General features: G+C 35.0%; 3 protein-coding genes across 7 annotated transcripts; 2 read left to right on the top strand and 1 right to left on the bottom strand.

The window, feature by feature from the left end:
• The first annotated feature begins 1,760 nt into the window (after positions 1-1,760).
• On the top strand, positions 1,761-7,526 carry Dip-C (dipeptidase C). The gene is made up of 12 exons (XM_076120654.1): positions 1,761-2,202; positions 2,605-2,796; positions 3,170-3,217; positions 3,300-3,361; positions 3,853-3,897; positions 4,441-4,516; positions 4,901-5,094; positions 5,475-5,609; positions 5,815-5,929; positions 6,256-6,447; positions 6,695-6,846; positions 7,315-7,526. The coding sequence occupies exons 1-12, from the start codon at positions 1,843-1,845 to the stop codon at positions 7,364-7,366; spliced, it is 1,623 nt and encodes a 540-aa protein (XP_075976769.1). The 5' UTR covers positions 1,761-1,842; the 3' UTR covers positions 7,367-7,526.
• A 304-nt stretch (positions 7,527-7,830) lies between these two features.
• On the bottom strand, positions 7,831-12,982 carry LOC142976995 (uncharacterized). 5 transcript variants are annotated; one of them, XM_076120650.1, is made up of 4 exons: positions 10,702-10,914; positions 9,350-10,397; positions 8,558-8,776; positions 7,831-8,362 (listed from the first exon to the last, which is right to left on the bottom strand). In XM_076120650.1, the coding sequence occupies exons 2-4, from the start codon at positions 10,346-10,348 to the stop codon at positions 8,132-8,134; spliced, it is 1,449 nt and encodes a 482-aa protein (XP_075976765.1). In that variant the 5' UTR covers positions 10,349-10,397; positions 10,702-10,914; the 3' UTR covers positions 7,831-8,131. The 5 variants fall into 5 exon arrangements, with proteins under 5 accessions (XP_075976765.1, XP_075976764.1, XP_075976766.1 ...); XM_076120649.1 differs by having other exon boundaries at positions 9,350-10,508; XM_076120651.1 differs by having other exon boundaries at positions 10,873-10,890.
• Positions 12,983-13,844: 862 nt separating this feature from the next.
• Positions 13,845-20,237, top strand: LOC142977162 (organic cation transporter protein-like). Its single transcript, XM_076120902.1, has 4 exons — positions 13,845-14,010; positions 18,080-18,431; positions 18,514-18,921; positions 19,000-20,237. The coding sequence occupies exons 1-4, from the start codon at positions 13,989-13,991 to the stop codon at positions 19,700-19,702; spliced, it is 1,485 nt and encodes a 494-aa protein (XP_075977017.1). The 5' UTR covers positions 13,845-13,988; the 3' UTR covers positions 19,703-20,237.
• The last annotated feature ends 1,473 nt before the right edge of the window (positions 20,238-21,710 follow it).

Genomic DNA, 21,710 nt, shown 5'->3' on the forward strand with positions numbered 1-21,710 from the left:
CGTATAAAAACTTTCAAAAAGTGATTGTAGAGATAACAGTACATATTTACATTGTAACAAGTACAGTTACTTCCTCGCATGTAGTGGTTTAGGAAAAATCCATTTGAAATGTCGCACAACGCGATTTCAGAAAGTTTCTACTTGTTACGATGATCAAAATGTAACCTAGACAATTAGTTGAATATAGTTATATAAAAATTCCTATCTAGCTAATACTTTATTTCATCAGTGTAGTAACTATGTACAATTGTACCAAATATGGTATAAAAATCATTATAATATTACATGTGTGCATGTTTTAGTGCATTTTGTGATTTTTAGGTAGTTTAATTTATCGTCGATCTTGTGATTTAGATAAGATTTAAGTATAATAAATGGAATGAATTTCAGAAAATTAAATTTTTGAATTACATTCTTGAATTTAGCTGTACAAATATAATAATAGCAATCTACGAAACCTTTCAGTGTTAGAACTATTTTTCGTCTATTAAATATTTGATGATTTTAACTACCCATCTCTTTCATTTTTATTACCTGTCCACTTATTTGTATTTTGTAAAAACAAACTTAATTGGTACCAACTCACATAGTAATATGTTATAAAGTGCATTCACGTGGCAATTTATTGCAATATAACTATTAATTATAAACATATTATTTTGTTCATATTTGATATACCTAATTATTTGTCATCAGAACTATTAACAACAGCTATTTACAAAAGAAGCAAAGTAGGTGCTGCAAAAGATAAAATCTTACCTACATACAAGTAAATCCTAAGGTTTTTACCTATATATTATTACCTATAAAATTCCAAAATATCTTTGATTTAGGATTTACCACAGAGACTCAATAGTTAAAAATATATTTTTCTAAGCTTCCTATATAACTTAAAAAAAATATTTCGATGTATCTTTTGTCAAGTGGTTGTTAATATTAATTTGATTCCTTCTTATTTAATTATTACGGTGCCTACTCTATTTAAGTAAACAAAACCTTTATTATTATTTAGTTACATATTATTATAATGTAACTAACGAAATATTACATGTTAAGATATAATAATAACGTACTAATTAAGACTTGTCGTTACTGAATAACAACATTTTATTTCAATTAGGCAGTTTACACTAACATCCGGAATTAAACCGATGCGTGGAAATATAGAGTAATTATCAGTAATTACTCATCATTGTTGGTAGTTGAACAGTAACGATATCATAGTCCGTGTAGGTAATATTAATAACAACAAAACACATGCCTCAATGTTTATTTTCATTATATTATTATTGTTTATGGTGCCTGCCACAAAACACTAACTGGCTGTTTTAATACAAGCTATGCCATCTAGTGGAGAGTAGCAAAAACTTACTATATGTTCTAGAATAGCATTGTCTATTTGCTTAAAAGGCTCGAACTCGTAATGTACCGTAATCGGTATTGCCAGCATTGTACCAGCCAGCTAGGATTTGTCAGAACACTCAGAACTGACACTTGACAGATGATGTGTTGTCATAACGTAAATTCAAGAAATGTGTAAGGTTCCGTACTAAATATACTTTGTTTTCATATAAATACCGTTGCTTTTTACTACACAACAACGTCATAAGAGCCTCCAAAAATAGTTTTCATTTCCATTAAAGGTAAATATATCAATATTGATTGCTCTTCACAGCCGATGTAACTCTTAATAACTAATATTGTAGTTTATAGTCTGTTAATGTGACACTTAACGTTTTCCCAAATTGTTTACGGTATTCTTTTTTGATTCCGTAACGTTACGCAAAATGTAAATATTTTTGTTTAGGTTTAACTTTAAAAATCCTTAATTACTCTTTATAAATGATAAGATCTAGATATTTAAGTATTATCAGTAAACAGTGGTCGTGGAATAAATTTCGACATTCTAGGCACTGTAATTACAATATCGTTCACCGTAATCTCCATCAATTACATACTTTACGCTTATCGTGTCAGAAGCTAGCTCTGTGCGGGTTGACAACGCAGTTTAGTATTGGTTTGTCAGCGAACATGGCAGCTACGTGGTCTATGGGTCCAGGAACTTACGAAGTCCCCCTGTCCCTGTTCGCTAAAAACAGGGCACGACTTGCAGAAAAGTTGAAAAGTGGGCAAGTAGTTGTTTTGCAAGGAGGCGAGGATGTAAGCCACTACGACACCGATGTCCAATATGTGTTTAGACAGGTATTTATGACTGATAATTTGTATAATATCGTTATAAACCTATTTACATTGATTCTGGCATAGGTACTAAATGCAGATAGCATTATCTAAACATTCTATGCATGTACTAAGCTAAATATAGGCACATAGATACAGAATGACTAAATAAGAATATGAATTGGATTATAAACAATTAGTTATTAATGTAAACTAGCATAAAAATTTAATTATAAATTAAATAGGCATGTGTAATTAAACAGACAGTAAAACATACATAATATCACACATTCTTTCCTATAGGGGTAGTCCAGAGTCCAAAGAACACCACTTAGTATGATCCTTACAAATTTCTCTTGCCTCCATCATACTGATACTATTATAATTTTATTATTGCAAACATTTACATCCTTTGTATATTTTCAGGAGGCATATTTCACCTGGGTGTGTGGTGTTCGTGAACCGGGCTGTTATTTCGCCCTGGATGTGAAGACAAACAAGTCAATACTCTTTGTTCCTCGTCTCCCTATAGAGTATGAGGTCTGGATGGGCAAACTGCTCACCACCGAGGACTTCAAGAAGCTGTATGCTGTTGATGAAGTGCATTATGTTGATGAGGTATACTGTAGTTGGTTTATTGAAATGGCTATTCTATTTATCTATCCATCTATTCAGCTCAATTTCTATCCACTGTTGAGTATAGGTCCTTTGTACATTTTTTTTTGATCTTGGCTATTACAAAGATTTAATTTTAAAAACTTACTCCAGTATAGAACAGTAGACTCTCTCAGTATTAGAGAATCTAGCACTCTGACAAGCTAACTTTACCATTTGGCAAGAAAATTTAATATAAATTGTATTATAAGTAATAATAAACTGTGGTAGAAAGGTTCGAAAAAAACTAAAAGAATAGTCTTCCTTGCTGCCCAAATTTCATAAAAGTTATTTAAAATACTATATTAATACATGAAATTAAAACTTTATGTTCCAGCTCAGAGATATCCTCAAAAGCCTAAATCCTGAAGTACTATTAACTTTGGTAAGTTATTCAACATTTGCAACACAACAATCTACTTCATATCTTTTCACTTTTTTTTAAATATTTTTTTATTTTTCGTCAGTGTGGCACCAACACTGACAGTGGTCTAACAGCCAAGGAGGCAGTGTTTGAAGGCATCAATGAGTAAGATCAATTATTTTAAGTACCTAGCTATGTATAAGATGAAACCCATGATTTAATTCTATTTGTTTGTAGTTGGTTACTCTGTATTTAAATTGCATAGAATCCTATTATCAATATTGTAACAATGCAACATTCCAATTAGAAACTCCGTAACAAGACTTTCACCTCACCCCCATCTTTCTTATCAAGAAAGCAATTAGCAGTAACAAATTACTAGCAGTCTATACATAATATAGTATAACTAGTAGATAAAACATAGGGGCTAATTTTGGCAATTATTGTTATGCATACCCAAAATAAGGGTATTAATTTGCTAGCCCATATTATTATATTAAATCGTGTGCGGGCTTGTAAACCCGTAAAAGTAACAATAAATCCCGAAATCATGAAATTCTAATGGACCTAGTGAGGAACTTCACTACCTACACTAAAATGTCGTGTTTTTAGGGTATTAATATGAATAGAGAATAAAATGAAAATTTCTTTTTCAGTTTCAAAGTGGACAACGAAATATTATTCCCTATTATCGCGGAGCTGTGAGTATCTATATGAATATAATCTTTGATATACCTAATTGCTTAATCGTTTATCGGCTTTCTTATGTAAATGCACTTATCAATATTATCAAGTGATTGGTATACATAGTAACACATATTTTGTTATAATATAGCTATTATAAAGATTAAAGCTAAGTAGTTGCATGTATTTTATGATATTTACAATACCTATTTAATTAACCGAATCAATAACAACAATAGGATGTAAAAACAGTTTTCTATTGTGTATACATATTACTCGACTCCATGTCGACTACACTCGACTTAATGGTTGTAGTGAAATATTATTTTATTGCCTATTATAATAACTAAACTACCATTTATTCTAAAGAAATAATATTAATGCATTCATCTAACAAAGTTTTAACAATATCTCAATGTTGAAAGCAGCATGCAGTCACATTTGTATCAATTTATACTAACAATTTACCCGTTATCATATTTTCTCCTCCGCATACACATGTAGGTATGTATGCAGTATTCTATTACACATTGTTAATTGATACAATGTGTTTATTACAGGCGTGTTATCAAGACTCCGGAGGAAATCGAAGTGATGCGATATGTGTGCAAAGTGTCATCAGACGCACATAAACAGGTCATTTTATTGCTATTTACATACACGAGCTCTTTAATTAATTATAATTATTGATTCAGTCACCTTATTTTTAATTATGAACTTAGAAATATTCAGTTTATAACTAGGGTAAACGGTAACTTGTTAGAAGCAAAGGGTTCTATTTCCTGGCATTTCAGGCATAAGATAATTTATTCCCAACATATTTTAATTGACAACCTTCCCTTTTTTTAGGTAGGTTAAAAAAGTGGATGAATTAAATTCCTACCTGTATATTCTGTATAATCATAACAAATAGCGTTTTTTTCTTACTATCTGATATTAAAAAAGGATTAACAATATTTATGATATAAGTATGTATGAATATCAAGAATATTGTCTTAAAAAAAATCATTTACATAACAGGTGATGTTATACGCTAAACCAGAGCTAAAGGAGTATCAATGCGAGTCGGTGTTCTTGGACCACTGCTACCGTATCGGCGGGTGTCGCCACGTGTCGTACACATGTATCTGTGGCTCGGGGGAGAACGGCGCCACGCTGCACTATGGACACGCTGGTGCACCTAACTGCAAGATTATAAAAGACGGCGATATATGGTATGTGTAATTCAAGTATAACTCTTTTATACAATCAAATGACAGAGGCAATGATAGGTTTCGTGGCGCATTGGTCGCGATTTTGTCTAGGGAGGTCCGGTGTGATCTCCTCACGTAACCGATATTTGTGCGATCCACGCCATTGTTTTATGTCTGTTTTGATCTGAGTCCGTTGCTTGTGTGATTGTAAAAGTTCCTATGATATAAAAGCAATTCTTAGTGCGAGAGTTGTTTTAAAATAAAGGTACAAAACAACGGCGAATGGGTTTTCTACATAAATTTTCATCAGAATTTGGGGAAATTTTAGAGTATAGGGGTTATTACTCAAAAATCTTGTACATAAACATTTGTAAGTGTAATTTCTTGTATTTTTATTTCAGTTTGTTCGACATGGGCGGTAACTACGCGGGCTACGCCGCTGACATTACGTGTTCATTCCCCGCCAACGGCAAGTTCACTGAAGACCAGAAACTCATCTATGAGGCAGTTTTGGCGGGAAGAGATGCTGTCATCAGGTACCTACATTATAAGTTGTAAAGTTAGTTTAGTAAAGTTTAGTTTAGTTTAGTAAAGCCTTGCCCTCAAAAAATATTCTTTCACGAGTTCGAGTGAAAATCTGATTTACATCACTCAATGACGATTGACGGTATTTGGGTGAAGCACACAACATTCATTTAGTCAATAAGTGTTGTAATCCTAATTACTTTTATTAATTCACAGAGAGGCTAAGCCAGGGGTAATGTGGGATGAAATGCACTTGACAGCGAACAGAGCTATGCTGGAACATTTGAAAACTGGCAATCTACTGAAAGGTGATGTTGAAGATATGATCAAGGTAATACAAATGATTTAAAACACATTAGTTATTATTATTCCAGTCTATGAAATAAAAAAAATACTATAGCAAGCAATTTTACCTTTTTTCATTATTTCTGTTATCTTACTAATTATTTTTAGCTCATGTTTAAACATTAATAAAAAGTCGGTGGCGCCATCTATGATTACCATTAACAATAATATTTTTTTCGCCACCTCACAATGTACAATCGTTTTCGAACATTAGCTATCACTATAACAAACAGGTTATCTTTAAGCTAGGAAATTAGTCCTAAAGCAAAAAAAAAACATTCCATAATTATAAAGTGTGTTTGTTTATGTCAGGCGGGCGTGCACGGCGTGCTGCAGCCGCACGGGCTGGGCCACCTGCTGGGGCTGGACGTGCACGACGTGGGCGGCTACCTGGCGCACTGCCCGCCGCGCCCCGCCGGCCCGCTGGCGCGCCTGCGCACCGCGCGCCCGCTGCTGGCCGGCATGCTACTCACCATCGAGCCTGGCTGCTACTTCATTGCTAGAGTAACTGCCTAATTTATACTTTGAAATGCTAAGCCCCACAAAAGCACGAGTACCAGAAATACAACGCCCAAAAATGTATTAGCATGCTAATCTTGAATAACGAAATACCTACGTCTAATTCTATAAGTCGCAAATAAACACTCGCCGAATTAATTCATCTGATTAAAGATGATCCTTTTAGGTTAAACTCGTAACACCAATATTCATTGGTCATAATTTTAACGAGTGCTTATCGTTACACTTGCAGCTGCTGGATGGCGCTAAAAACAACCCGGATGTATCAGTCTTCTTTAACTGGGACCGTGTAGACCAGTTCCGTAACTTCGGTGGAGTTCGTATTGAAGATGACGTGCTCATCACTGAACAAGGCGTCGAAAACCTGACCTTTGTACCAAGAACGTAAGTACCTAATCTGCAACCCGCAATATTATAAATGCTAGAAGAACTAATAGGCTTACCTTACTCCGACGCTGATGATATATTATAAGGGCACATCTTCCGTGCATATGAACTTCGCTGTGCTGTGTCCCTTAGAATATTGTGTACTCGTACGCGGTCTCGTAACATCGGAAGAAAAGCAACCTTACACTATTCCAGTAAATTTACTGCGTCGATTTTGAACGAAGATTTTATTGTACCTACAAATATGGGCAGCAAATTCTTAATTTCTTGCGTTACATTACATCAAGTCAGGTGGTAAACTGCAGACTGCCGTCTCAATGTTGCCGCAGTCGTTGAAACTCGTTTATTAGTTTTTAAAATTCAATATGTAATTTTTAAATTATCGTGTTGCCGATATTCACACTTATCTGAATCTGTACAAGAGGGAAAATAAAGTAGGTAATGAGCGTGTTTTTGTTCTTTCAGTGTCGCTGAAATAGAAGAACACATGGCAAATGGAGCTAATTTTAAGAAGTAAAGAGATAATACGCTAAATACATAACCATATTGCATAGAGGTGAAATATTATATGTATAGTTGATTTTTTAAATAACTATGTGTAAAGTATGTAAGCAAAGACAATATTGTGAATAAATTATTTTATTATATTATGTTAAATAAACTTTTTTACTGCTAAATCATACATTTTTTCTTCATAGTGGGTAACAATTATAAGTACTTAACAAAGAAAATTCGTAGTCTAGATTATATTATGAACTACTAGCAATCTGTAAAACAATGCGCAATGTGCACATACTCCCGAAAATATAAAGAAAACCAGGATGTCTGGCAAACAAGCTACAGTTGCTCGAGTTACTAGGTTAGCAGTGTGGCGGAAGGCCCAAAACTGGCCCGGGAAATAATGAGGATAACGTGAACAAAATACTTTGATTTAAAATCATATGGTAAAAAACAGCTATAGGTAAATAAAAAGTACATAAGGAATATAAGCTTTTATTTATTGAGTAAATGCTAAAATACAGTGCTTTCAAAGCATTTTTCATTTCATACATATATTATGTAGCACATTTCTTAATATCTTCATAATATCACAAGACTACCTACCTACTTCCGAAATGTTTCACTTCACTAGGTTTCCTATCCAACCAGTGAAAACGTTACTTGTGCATTGAATTTCAAATATATCATTACCTAGTCCTCATAATTATTATCTACTCAGTAAATGCAAAGAGTAAATTATATCACAGTAAACAAAAAGTGACCACAAGTGTTTTTTATTTTTTTAGGTTTCAATGTAAATTAAATATTTTTGTATCAGCGGAGGCAAAGGTAACTGTTTAACATCATCAAAAAATTGACTAGTCTTATATGTTCCACCAATCGTTTTATGTCTGAAAATACTACGAATTTTGTATCGACATAGATGCTTCAAACGTGGCACTGTGTATTGAAGTGAGACCGCTTTATCATTGCAATAATCTTTATCAATCAAAGATAATATCTGTCCCTGCATCTGAAAATATAACAGAAATTTGTAAAAGAAAATACACTTTGCATATAACATTAATTTAATTTAGCGCATATTGAAATCTATGCTCAAAGAAGGCATTCTTGATAGATAATTTCCCTGTTAAGCTTCAGAAAACCTGCCTTTTTTAAATAGATACTTAGGTATAACAAATATGTATATAAAATAAATTGTACTTACTGGAAGTGAAAAAACATCTATAATGTTATTTTCTATAGCATACAGTAGATAAGTCCCTGGCTCATTGTAGAGACTGTATGGCATCATGACTGGAGCAGCTGCGGGGTAAACTCTCAAAGCTATCAGGAATGCATCAGATATACTAATATCCTTGTAAAACCTTCTCCCAAAGCTGCAGTAGTCTACATCACAACCATTATCTATGAGTATTTTAAATACCTATAAAAAAAAAGAACCAAGTTCAAGTTATTACAGCACTCCACTACACATCTCGGTTATTATCTGGGCATTAGAGAAAGATGACCTGAGGCCTTCAGTCAACTCTGATATTTTTTAATATAAACTCACAACTCTTTACATCCTGAATTCAATTCTTATGATAATACTCAGTTATAAACATAAATATTTAAATATTATTGGACAACTCACACATGGTCCAGTTTGATTCCAAACTAAGCACAGGTTGTACTATGGTAACCAAATAACTGATAAACATACTTATATACTTCTAAATATATGCTATAGATAAATTGACAACCAGGCTCAGACCAAATACTTGTACTCATCACACAAAAATTTGTCCTGGGTAGGATTCAAACCCAACCACATGCGGCGCTTCGATTCTTGCGGCGAGGTGACCGCGCCACCACTGCACCAAACATGCAGTTGATACAGCATGACATGTGTAGCATTAAACTAGTAATGATAACAGTAATAATATATTGCTACTTTGATACCCTGCCTTTCTACTTCTGCCTTTGATGTATAATTATAGTTATAGAATGAACTTACCTCAAGAAAGCATGTTGGACTAAGCTTATAGTTTATAAACTGTACATACACTAGTGGCGGACATTCTGTTGTATTATAAGCATTTACATGTACTCCTTTCATTAAAAATAAATAAAAGAATTCTCTAAACTTTTCTGGTGATTGCTTATGAATATATCCACATATATACAGGTAATGATTTAATGGTGCATTAGTAAGGTACTTAAATGGGAGAAAATCATCTTGTATCATTTCTGTATTAAACGACTTGACAATATAAAAAAAATCTGGACCCAAATCACTAGTTAATAAAGTTTCTAATACAGGGAAATTAAATATATGAGGTTTACAAGCCTCTGCTATAATATCCTTGGAAATTTGCTCCTCGTCAGTAACCTGCAGTAATCTTTGTAATACACATGCAGCACCTGTGTTCACTGCTAAATCAATAGCCATATGCCCAACAGCATTTTTTATATGTGGATCAGCTCCATGATCCAGTAAGAAATGTGCTGTACGCTGACTCATTCCCAGCAAGGCATAATGTAAAGGAGTGTCCCCTGAGAGTGTGCTCTGATTGATGTCAGAGACAAATGGAAACAAGCTTTCAACATTTGGTAGATAATCCCTGGTACATGCCAAATGGAAGGGAGTATATAGACCAGGATGATTCGTTATCTCAGGATCGGCACCAGCATACAACAGAGTCACCATGGCCTCATGCCGATGAGATAGAATAGTCTCATGCAATGGAGTGTCACCATCAAAATCCTGTGCATCTATTGGAGCGCCATATTTTAACAAAAGTTGTATTAACTCCACATTACCCTGGGAACTTGCGATGTGAAGTGGAGTCACTCCCTCTGTGCTACAGTAATGGACTATGTCAGGTGCAGAGACAAGTAAAGCTTTTACTGTTTTAAGTGAACATTTATTCTTACATGCTAAGTATAGTGCGGTATGTCCCTCATGAGTCTCAGCCAGTTTTCTTGTTTTTTTGTTTTTTAATATCAACTTCATACTCTCGTAGCTATCACTGTTAGCTGCTTCATGTAAGCAAGTCCATCCCCTATTATCCACACAATTAGGGTTTAGTTTTTTAAGTAGCTTTGCCACATTAACTACATCGTTGCGTCGAGCCGCAAGACTAAGCCCATTTATTGAGGTAGGATTTTGAGCACTAAAATCCATGTTTAAATAATGATATTTACTCCGTGGAAAAAGCATTCTTAGTTACAAACGAGATGTTGTAATTATCTATACTTTTAGAAGCATGATTAAGTTTGAAGTTATTATCGATAAAAACCATTCAAACGGTGTAATAGTAACAATAAAAAAAACTGCTTTCCCAGCTTAAATATAATCTTTGAAACCTCAATTTTTTTAAAACCGCCCAAAACAATCCTGCTGCAAACTAAGATGAGCTTGGTTTTGCTTGCAATCAAACGAATTTATCAACTAATATGTAAGGGTTATCTTTAAAATCCGCTAAATCAGCAATATTTTTATTCAAACCCAATATTCATTCAAACAATTTTTACAACTTTGACACTTGACAGCTATTGACACAGTTGACACAATAGAATAATCCATATCCGTCCACTCGTCAACGCTCATTGGCGGGAGCCATTATGTAATGTTACCAGCAATTAAAGTCAATGATTTTTAATTTTCACAGGTTTTGACATAAAAAACAGTAGTTTACATCATGCAGTCACATTAAAATAATATAGAACATAATACTTTACAATTATTTAATCCAATTTTATTTAGGTATAATTAAGATTCATCTTGTCAGGAAGAAAGTAATTACCTAATTGATAATGTTCTGATTTCTGCATAATATTTGTATCAGTAAAAAACGTCGAGTAAACAAATGAGGTATCCTAACCTTAAATTTTTAATTGCGTTTAAGTCCCGTTGCATTATTATATTATTGGTATCAGTAGTTACTGGGGTGACTAACGATCCCCGTGGTACCAGCTAAGCTTGAATGCACTAACAGTGCCTACCTTCTTTAAAACTGAGAAGTTTACTGGTCGTCGAATTCAAAATAATCCGTCGTTCGCAACGATCTTGTAACTCAAGTGCGGCACCCTACAGACTGAACCCGGTATGATAAACCTACCTATCTATACTAATATTATAAAGCCAGTGGCGTAACTACAGGGTGGCAAGTCGGCAAAATGCCACGGGCCCCCAGCCGGAAGGGGCCCCCGATCATAGGAGAATCCCAACTCCCAATTTTTTAATTATCATACATTTCAACTTTCTTATATTGGGGGAGGAGGCCGACGGATTTCGATGAATTTGCCACGGGCCTCGAACGATATAGTTACGCCACTGTATAAAGCTGAAGAGTTTGTTTGTTTGAACGCGCTAATCTCGGGAACTACTGGTCCGATTTGAAAAATTTTCAGTGTTAGATAGCCCATTTATCGAGGAAGACTATAGGCTATATATCATCACGCTACGACCAATAGGGGCAGAGTACTAGTGAAAAATGTTACAAAAACGGGGAAAATTATGATTCTCTTATGTGACGCAAGCGAAGTTGCGCGGGTCAGCTAGTCAGCTATAATCTTGTGATGACTGTTTTTTCTGTGGGTGTGTACACAACGTTCTGTTATTATTGCTATGATGATATTTATAAACTATGTTATCATTACGTGGGTGTGGCCAAATTGGACATAAGTATCCCGACTTGTATCCAGCAACGAGAGTTGTTGCGTCATAACTTATCAGGGGTCATTTTACAATAAACATTTCTAAAATATCATTAAGATTGCAACTGTAACCTAATGACGTAAGGTCGTAAGCACCTACAGTAAATAGTCTGCGAGACTAGAACAATAATAACTTTCCACGCTAGAGATCTAGGTACCTAATGCTCTCTTTTATGCGTAAAGTAAGCCGGTAATTGGTTTGATCCAGTATTAGTAATTGTGACTGTTGCTAACAATATTCACAGTAGGAATATGGTAGGTACCTACCTACCTATGTTTATTAAGTAGAAAATAAAAACTATTAGTACTTAACTAGTTTTGTAGGGATTGTTACTTCGATGTAAATATAGTGTAGATATAATCAACAAAAATACGTTTTTTATTAATGAAAGTAAGTATTGTTTAGACACTTAGGTAGATACAATAAAAGTCGGTATGACTAACTGCGATCACCGAGTTTAATTAAAAGGTCATACCGCAGGCATTTTTCATGCACTAACTAATGGCCTTGAGACGTTTTATTATTTTCATATTCCTATTACATTTTTTTGCTAGGCGCGGTACCTTCAAACCGGAACAAAGTAATGCCACGGAATACCTAATGATACACGTTAAGTAATATTATAACAATTCTTACCACTATTCGGTGGTAGGCTTACCTTGTTAGCTATCGCTTCATGTGGACTACAAATGCTAAAAAGTTGCATGCTGCTTATTCCTTTAGCCCACTCAGTTAAGGTGTCGAAGAAATTACTTGCTAAGCACATCCCGACTTTATTATTTACGCCACCGAGCAGAGCCAGACCAGCAACTACTGGCTGTCATTGACCGCAGAACTTGGACGTAAAGATTTATTCTAAACAGACCTAGGTACAGACCTACTTTAGACATTTCAAATACGTACTTATTACCAGTTGTTCTTTGCGGTTTAACTTCCACGGATAGCAACTACCTACCTTACAAAAAAAGCAGGAAAAAATAATAATTTAGGTTGGTACTTCGACCATTTATCTGCATGTCAAATTCTGCTTATAATCTCCGGACGTTTCGGTGATAAGCTGGAGCAAACGAACCGGACCTACATAAGGTACAAAGTTTGAAACAAGTGTTCAAAGTTTTAGTAAGTAAGAAACCGTAATTTAAATTGTAAATACACCCTTCAACTTTATTCATTGATTATATTTATTTATATAAAGATAAGAATGCAGGTAATTTGCACAAAATCTATTCATACGAATTTTGCATGCAAGAACATACCAAAAACCAGTTCTTAAATATCTTCAAAAAGCTTTTTTTTTCTTTAAGACATTCAGCTTTCACCTGAGTTTGCACGTGCGAGGCGTGCAGAACACAGTTGAGTAGTCAATTGGCAGTCGATTACTCATTTTGCAATGTAAAATGCGCGGTGACTGGTGCTTGAGTTCGATTCCCACACACAAGCGCGTGAATTCCACTATTTTCCCGATTGTTCGTGACTAGTAGATACAAAAACCTAGGGACACATATACATTTTTATACATATCAGTGGTTATAGGGCAGTTCATAGGAAGATCCTAGCCGTTTTTAAGAACAAAGGGCAAACATTAGACTGATCCAGATAATCCTAAAAGTATCTACTCGTTGCACAAAATTGACCAGAAAGACAAGCAAGGTCGCCGGCCGCAACAGGTTCAAAGTAAGTCAAATACTAACTAATCTCAATGAATAGTAATTTACATAAAATAGCTTCCGCTAAACAAATACCACTGATAACGTCAAGAGAACGGCTGTGCTGCGGCGCGGGCGCAACACTCAGTTCCATTCCATCCAACATCTTGTCAGTTTGCAACCGCAACTCGGCCGGAACGCTGGATCGCCAGAAACAAGTGCCACTGAACATAGTGAATGATAATACCTCGTAAACCTTAAGTGATAAAAAGATAACAAGTGCTGTGATGGAAATGCAAGATCAAAATGGTAAGGCAATTGATTGAACTTGATTGAGTGAAAGTCAGTGTATCTGCTTCGCGTGTCGACCTCAATATTTAGAACCTTGGCTATTAGCATTGACAATGAGAAACTAAAAGTACATATTGCAAATTCCTAAATGTTTCAATAGGCTTTTACATAAGTTTATTAATTCACCGCGCCTCTTGCCTGTCGTTGTTCTTGTTTACTATAACATTTACTGATACATACTAACATCGTCATTTAAATAACAACAATAATGCTAAATTAGTGATTCCTTTTAAGAAAAAGATAAATTCTTTCACTATGGAACACAATAAAAATACCTTCATTAATCTCAAAGGTGGCTAATTTAAAAAGAAACTGCAGTTAAGTAATTTAACGCGGCGGAACCTCTTTACCTCGAATCGTAAAGTAAATTAATAACTAAATAAGTACTTCTACTTAGGTCATTGAAAATCTCATTAACACGTCTATGATAACTTTTATGTTGACTTGATCGTAATAACAGAGGTTTTAAAATGGCTTACTCCATTTGGAGGTTCAGGGAAATACAAAGTCAATGTCGCGCATTGTGAATTTAATGTAAAACGTGGAATCCCTTTTGAATAAGTATGTCCATCTAATTTCCCGTTCAGTCGCTAACACTTATGTGATAATAGACTTCAGGCCAGTTTCATAGCTAGTTAGGCTAGTATGTCGGTTAATCCATCTGAAATAAGTGATAGCCAATAAATTAAGAAATCTATAAATATTCGATTGATTAGCTAACTGAAACTCTTTAGAAAGAAGAGGTGAAGGAAGAGGGGATCGTAAAGTAATGATCAGACAAAGCCATCATATCCCGATCTGAGTATAAGAACGGTTTTAAAATTAGTATATCCATTGTCAGTGTCATCAAAAGTAAAATTAAAAACAAGCTCGTATACCTACTCAGTTTACAAAAGACACTGCAAACGTTTAATTTAAACATTGGGTGCAACAATTTTGTTTCCAAAACTAACTACCGGTGCACTATTATAAGTAGTAGCTCTACTTATTCACGCACATTTACACTAACAATTGAAGAGGTGAATAAACTTTGTAACTAGTTCAATTCTAGTATGTTACATAATGAAATATTTGTTATGAAATAATTTGACACCCTCATAGTTCTTCCTGTCATCCAGAATCGCACATAAATGTAGTAGGATAACATTTATGCAAGCACGACGAAAAATACATAAATTATTTGAACAGAACTTTAAAGTTAAACAGTTTACATTTAATGGGGTACGTAAATGCTAGTGGAAAGTAATAATAACAACAATATCTCTAAACACATCCAACGTGTTATCAGTACGACTTCTACATGACCTGGAATTATCACGCCCCGTGTTATCTTACTCTTACTCACAGGGGTAGTTTTCCCACAAAACTTTTATGTAGAAAAAAGACAAATATATGTCACGAACGTCTGTCTAAAAGGTTAATTTTATAGTTAGTCTTAGCTTTTGTAATACTAGTCGTTCTTGACGCACAAATAGATAATATTGGTAATTGTATCAGTCATAATAAGACTTCTACGTTCATACTTGTTTGCACAGGTCACTTAACTTCAGCAAATAATACGTTTATTTATCAATAATTTATTGACAATGTTCCCACTGTATTGCGTAAACAATTATAGAAAGACAATGAAAAGGTCAATCAGGATGTCAAAACTTCCAGGTTCCGGAAAGGAGTACTGTTTATGATCTTAATTTTAAATTACGGGCATAGTAAATTGTATTTTTTACTTGCTCTCTTTCCACCCAGTGCTGGACATAAAATTACTCACAGAAAAAGAGTTTAGAACAAAATTCACGTAAGGAAACCCTGCCAAATATTTTAACATAGTCAGTAAGCGTAAGTCATTGGGTTTAACAGCTTTAAACACAATGCCTGCTCAGGTTGGGGATTCAATTCCCATAGGAGACAAAATAGTGTTCTTATTACGTGTTGCGTTCCTCAATAGTTAATTGCGGATGTGCCCGATATTTGTATGTTGGTTAAAGTCCCCGCAAGCTAAGATTAAATTAATGCGAGAGTTGTTTAAAAAACATCATTATTATCAAAGCGTTAATTCTCACTTTTCACATACATATTTTATTGCATCATTTTATGTAGTACCTATCTGGGAGAAAGGAAGTCATCATACTTAACATGGGAGTTACATTAAACATAACATAATCTGTATTTTTACATTAACGTTAAAATAGTTACTAGCTATAATATTCTTTAGTAAGAAAAGACAAAAATGTCAGAGGTGCGTGATCAAGGATTCAAAATAATAACCGCTCACCTTCATTAAACTGCTAAACTCCGTCTTTAGAATAGATTTTCCTTGTAATGCTGACTTTCTATTCTTCGTTATCCTAATTATTTTATTCTTAGGTATAGCCTTTTGTTCTAAAAATAAATAGATAATTATAAAAAACAATTAATTAGTCAATCATGGGCCGAGAAAAGTGGTTTACCATTGAATAATCAGAATAGGATATTGTTTGCAAGTTTTAAATTACACTTTAATCTTTTGCGGTTTTTACTCGATTGAAGTGCAAACTATGTGGTGAAATATGTCATAGAAATTATACTGTTTAAGTAGACATGTGCAATTGTGCATTGTGCACGATGTGCATATTCAAATTGATTAAACGATTTTTACCGCAACACGGAAACACTGTCATCTTCTTTTAAACTTTTGACATGACAATTGACATGAGAGATCAAGATCAAATTACATGTTTTGTATGGGTTATTCCCTGAGTACCCCGATCCCCGAGGCCCTCGACCCGGAGGGCTCCGATTTATTTTTAAAATAGTTTGTTAAGATAATCGGGGTCCTCCGGGACGGGGGCCTCGGGGATCGGGGTACTCAGGGAATTCCCCTTTTGTATAGAATTATTGAAATTCCAACTCTTAATTATTGTGATCTTGGTTAGCGAAAATAGGATTAGGCTAGGAGTACGGTAACTGCTACCTACGTGTGATGCTATCTTATGATATTCTTATATAATAGGCATAATTTGTAGTTTCTAACGTTTTATTCACACAAACTTTATTGTAAGTATATCTAGTTAGTTAGTACATGATTGTTAGGTACTGTAGTACCTACTTAATTAAATAGGCGCAATCAGCCATGGAGGTCCACAATTATGGCTTAGTCTATCTGTTTATCAATAAATATTTTAAAGTAATATGGTGTAATATGTCTATCAAGATAATCTAGCTAAATGTCATTTGTATACGAAAAGAGATAAAAATAAATTGATAAGCTGAAATGTCAGAGGGAATATCTCACGTATTTCGAGACAATACCGCTAAGTAAGTATGCCAAGTTTTATTTACTAAATTATTAAACATAGGTACTCAAGTAGGTAATATTTTTTAAATATTTTGAATAGGAAGCGACAGTAACATGTCAAATTAGGAGCATTAAAATTAATGATCTTAATTCATGAAACAATAGAACTGAACGATAAAACGAATTTTAAAAGTTCAATTGAATGATTGGAGGCCATTTGCAACTAACGACCGCTTTTTTTAGAGTTCCGTACTTAAATATCAATCTTAATGTATATTATGTTGCTTTTTGATGAGTGTCTGTTGGTCTACTCATACCAGTATTTTGTTTACTGTGTCAATCTGCAAGGATACCTTGTTAAAATAATGCTCGGTTGCGTATAATTATTCTTCTTAATCAAAAACAATAACATTTTCGGTCGTACCTGATACTTACACGCTTTTTGAGAAAGGGAGAACGAAAGACAAAATGTTGTACGTTTGTGTATGATCATACAAGCAGGTATTGAAATAAAGCCGGGCGTGAAGTATACTACTTTGACCTTTGTAGCACTTACAAAAATGCAAATTTCTGGCTATAGCATGCCTTCTACGATGAGATAACTGATTTAATTTCCGCAATAAACTTCGTCTGGCACGACTGGCACTGAAGATGTCACTACAAGACACTGAAGTCATGATCGTAGATTTAATATGCATGCAAGCAGGCACAGTTTATGTTTAATACTCAAGGAAAACTTTTTGCTGCTTTCAGGAAAGCCTCCTGTTAAGGAGGTAACCGGAGACTTAATACAAAAAGTAACCGGATCTTTTGGGAAATATCACCTTTGGCTATGTCTGCTCATCTTCCTAACAAAGTTCCCAGTAGCATTTCATCAAATGGCTATTCTATTCTTGGCTCCAAAAGTTTCTTACTCTTGCGGCGAATTGGGAAACAATACATGCCCATGTCCAGATCCGACGTATGATACGTCAGTTTTCAGCAGAACTATTATAATGGAATGGGATTTGATATGCGACAAGAAGTGGCTAACGAGTTTTACACAGACCCTATTTCAGTTAGGCACATTATTGGGCAGTGTATTTTTTGGAATTGCTTCAGACAGGTGAGGTAACATTCATTAACAATACTAAATATAAAAAAATCCCGTCTATTGCAACTTAATTAATAGAGATTATCTTTTTTAGATTCGGTCGTAAGAGTCCTCTTCTGTTGGCAGTAGTTATCCAGATAGCTGCCGGAGTAGCAGCTGCTTATGTGCCAGATTTCTGGTCTTTCACATTTTTACGCTTTTTAGTCGGGATGTCAGTTGGAGGTACAATGGTAACAGGATTCGTGATCGTTATGGAATTCGTCGGAACACAGTACAGAGATGTGATTTCAGCAGTCTATCAGATACCATTCAATTTGGGCCATATGCTGGTACCCGTATTTGCCTACTTCTGCAGAGATTACTCTGATTTCCAATTGGCAATATCTGTACCCGTTATAATTTTGCTCATTTATTTCTTCTTGGTTCCTGAAACGCCAAGATGGTTAATAGCAATGAAAAGAACAGAAGAGGCCATCGTACTCCTGGAGCGAGTTGCTAAAGTGTAAGTTTTCTAAAACGATACGTAGTACAATAAAATACATAAGCAATTTATCATGCTAACATCCATTATTATTTGCAGAAACAAACGTCCCACTGAAAATATCAAAGCTGACGTTGAAGCCTATCAAGCGGCTATTGAAAAACATCAACTGAAGAAAGGAAACTTATTTGACCTTTTCCGCACTCCAAACTTGAGGAAGAATAGTATTGCAATGGCGTTCAACTGGCTAGCTTGTAGCTATTGTTTCTATGGTGTATCGCAGTACGTAGGCCAACTGAGTGGCAATGCCTTCGTCAATGTCGCGTGCAGTGCCAGTTTCACATTAATTGGCACTATAGCGGCTATACCTATAATGAAATGCATAGGCAGAAAAACAATCGTGATAATATTCCACCTGATCTGTGCAGTTTGTTTGTTCATATTAGCTTTTATACCTGAAGGTATAGGATCAGTGGTTTTCGCGAGTATTGGCGTAGTAGCCAGCTTTATTGTCTTCGTAGTTGTATATTTGTACTGTACAGAGCTGTTCCCTACCGTCGTTCGTAATGCTGCAATCGGTATATCATCAATGTCAGCGAGAATAGGTTCTATGATAGCTCCATTCGTTATAGGTTTAAGAGATCAGGCCTTGTGGATGCCTCCAGTTGCTTTCGCTATAGTACCGTTAATAGCTGCCTTTGTAACATTTGTTTTACCTGAAACAAAAGGTTGTGAACTCACAACGACTATAGAAGAAGGTGAACAATTTGGCAAAAAGATACGATCTGACTCCAAGAAATGATTTATTATGTAGTAAAGGAATATTAGAGAAGGGAACATAGACTTGATGGGGAAGCAAATTCTGCCGCTAAATGGCCAGAAGCGAGCATTAAAGTTATTTATTCATTAATAATTATAATTCTAGCGAATCCATATTATTCCAACCCACCACACAATAATAGTGGGACTTCACAGTTTAAGCATTTAGGATGTGAGTATCAATGTATAGAATTTGAAAGCATATTGAGTACCCGATTGAACTAGATTCGAAGGCACAAGAATCGGTATTTTATATACCGTACAAAATACTAAGTAGTATGTAAGTAAAGTAATTTGATTTTCTCAGAGTTGTATAAAGTGGCGTGAGTTTAATTATGACAGCAGGTAACTAATTACTGCGTGTCGCTAATGTGATAAAATAGTTATGTACTGATGAGATAGAAAATAAGAAAGTGTGATGCGATCGAAAGAAAATATTATAACATATAATTTGTATGTGATGATTGTGTGTGAAGAGAAATCTTATTGAAGAATGATAAATTAAACCGACTTATATAAAAAGCAATGTTCTTTTTTTTTGACTAATCGTTACGTATTATAAAACAAATTTCCCTAATACCCTTGCCGTGTGCCTGCCTGTTTGTGATACTTAAACTCTAATTCTAAAGATCGAATTTTCATGCGGTTTTTGGCTACAGATGGAGTGATTTTTGAGGAACATTGCAGTGTGTAAGTTGCAAAGGTTAACAAGGTATAATCGAGGCGAAGCCGGGGCTTGTGCCGGCTGCTCGTACCACATAATTTATATAACGTAAGTACCTAGGTACTTGTAAGTATAAATAATATCTTTCTACACAGGTGTTAGTGCGTAACGTGCCTATCCATAAATATTTTTTCTAATCAGTAGGTACTTCAAACATTCATTTCCACAGGTTTCCATGAATAACTCTACTTTTTAGTCAACTACTTACCAAATTATTAACTCCACATGTATAATTATTTCGGTTATTAGGTTCGGTTGTAAATAACTTGGTTACAAACGAACTAACAAGTTACACTAGTCTGGTAACTGAACTACTTAATCACTGAACATCCTGCAAACTTTTCCCCTTTTTTATTATCGACTAGCTGACCCGTGCGGCTCTGCTCGCGTGAATTTCGTACTGTTGCTTATTCGTTTGAGCACGCGAATTGCAAAGCACTCGATACACCTACACATAAAAATGCTAACAACTCTTTTGTAATCTAATGGTTATTTACGAAAGGGACCCGAAGGGCACACAGTGTGACACAGGCTCAGGCAAGCCTGATTTCCTGTGGTTACCTTCTTTCCGCTCTCGTCTGTATCCGTACCAGTTTACAGTGTAAAATATAATACCTTATTATAGACTGACCATTGCCCGTCTGGATTCAGAATATTATTATAGATACAGACAGACCTATCTGCGCCGGAGCTCTTCAAACGCGTAATAATGTAGGTATACTTGCGATGATACGTCCGAAACCGCGTAACCCGTAATTATTTTTTATATATCATCCGTTGTTTATTTTTTAAAACCTACCACATACCTAGTTTGTTTCATAGCTATCCAATTTATTTATTTGATGCAACCAATTAATTTGATTACGTGTTACGAACTACAACGCCATCTGTTAGTTGCGGCGAACAACGACAACAAACGAAATTATTCAGTTTGCCATCTAGGATATCCCGACCGCACCGCAACCACGTAAACCAACATTTATGTTTGAAAATCTTATAAATGCAAAGCCTGTTTCAAAGGTATTTTTTTTACAATAAAGCAATCAAAATAAATTAATTAGGAAAAACATGCTGTGTTGCGGTTTATAACGCCATCTATTGGTTGGTGCAAACAACAGGTATCAGGCAGGCGCCGCGTTAGGCCCAGCGCAGACAGACCGGAATAATCCTCGCGCGGTCTCGAGCATTATCTTTACGGCTCGCGGATGCTCGAGCATGCTTGCGACTGCTCGAGCCTGCGCGAGGAAAACTTTCTAGGTTACCATTC

This window comes from Anticarsia gemmatalis, chromosome 12, assembly GCF_050436995.1.
Source record: "Anticarsia gemmatalis isolate Benzon Research Colony breed Stoneville strain chromosome 12, ilAntGemm2 primary, whole genome shotgun sequence".
NCBI classification, from domain to species: Eukaryota; Metazoa; Arthropoda; class Insecta; order Lepidoptera; family Erebidae; genus Anticarsia; species Anticarsia gemmatalis.

Bases quoted from the DNA above. Each gene is read 5' to 3' on its own strand.
- Dip-C (XM_076120654.1), top strand. From the start codon at position 1,843: ATGATAAGATCTAGATATTTAAGTATTATCAGTAAACAGTGGTCGTGG. The intron at 3,218-3,299 runs GTAAGTTATTCA...ATTTTTCGTCAG, and splicing joins CTGAAGTACTATTAACTTTG to TGTGGCACCAACACTGACAG. The intron at 5,095-5,474 runs GTATGTGTAATT...TTTTTATTTCAG, and splicing joins ATAAAAGACGGCGATATATG to TTTGTTCGACATGGGCGGTA.
- LOC142976995 (XM_076120648.1), bottom strand. From the start codon at position 10,555: ATGCTTTTTCCACGGAGTAAATATCATTATTTAAACATGGATTTTAGT. The intron at 8,777-9,349 runs GTAAGTTCATTC...TTTTTTTTATAG, and splicing joins GTCCAACATGCTTTCTTGAG to GTATTTAAAATACTCATAGA. The intron at 8,363-8,557 runs GTAAGTACAATT...TTATATTTTCAG, and splicing joins TAGATGTTTTTTCACTTCCA to ATGCAGGGACAGATATTATC.
- LOC142977162 (XM_076120902.1), top strand. From the start codon at position 13,989: ATGGAAATGCAAGATCAAAATG. The intron at 14,011-18,079 runs GTAAGGCAATTG...TGCTGCTTTCAG, and splicing joins GGAAATGCAAGATCAAAATG to GAAAGCCTCCTGTTAAGGAG. The intron at 18,432-18,513 runs GTGAGGTAACAT...TATCTTTTTTAG, and splicing joins TTTGGAATTGCTTCAGACAG to ATTCGGTCGTAAGAGTCCTC.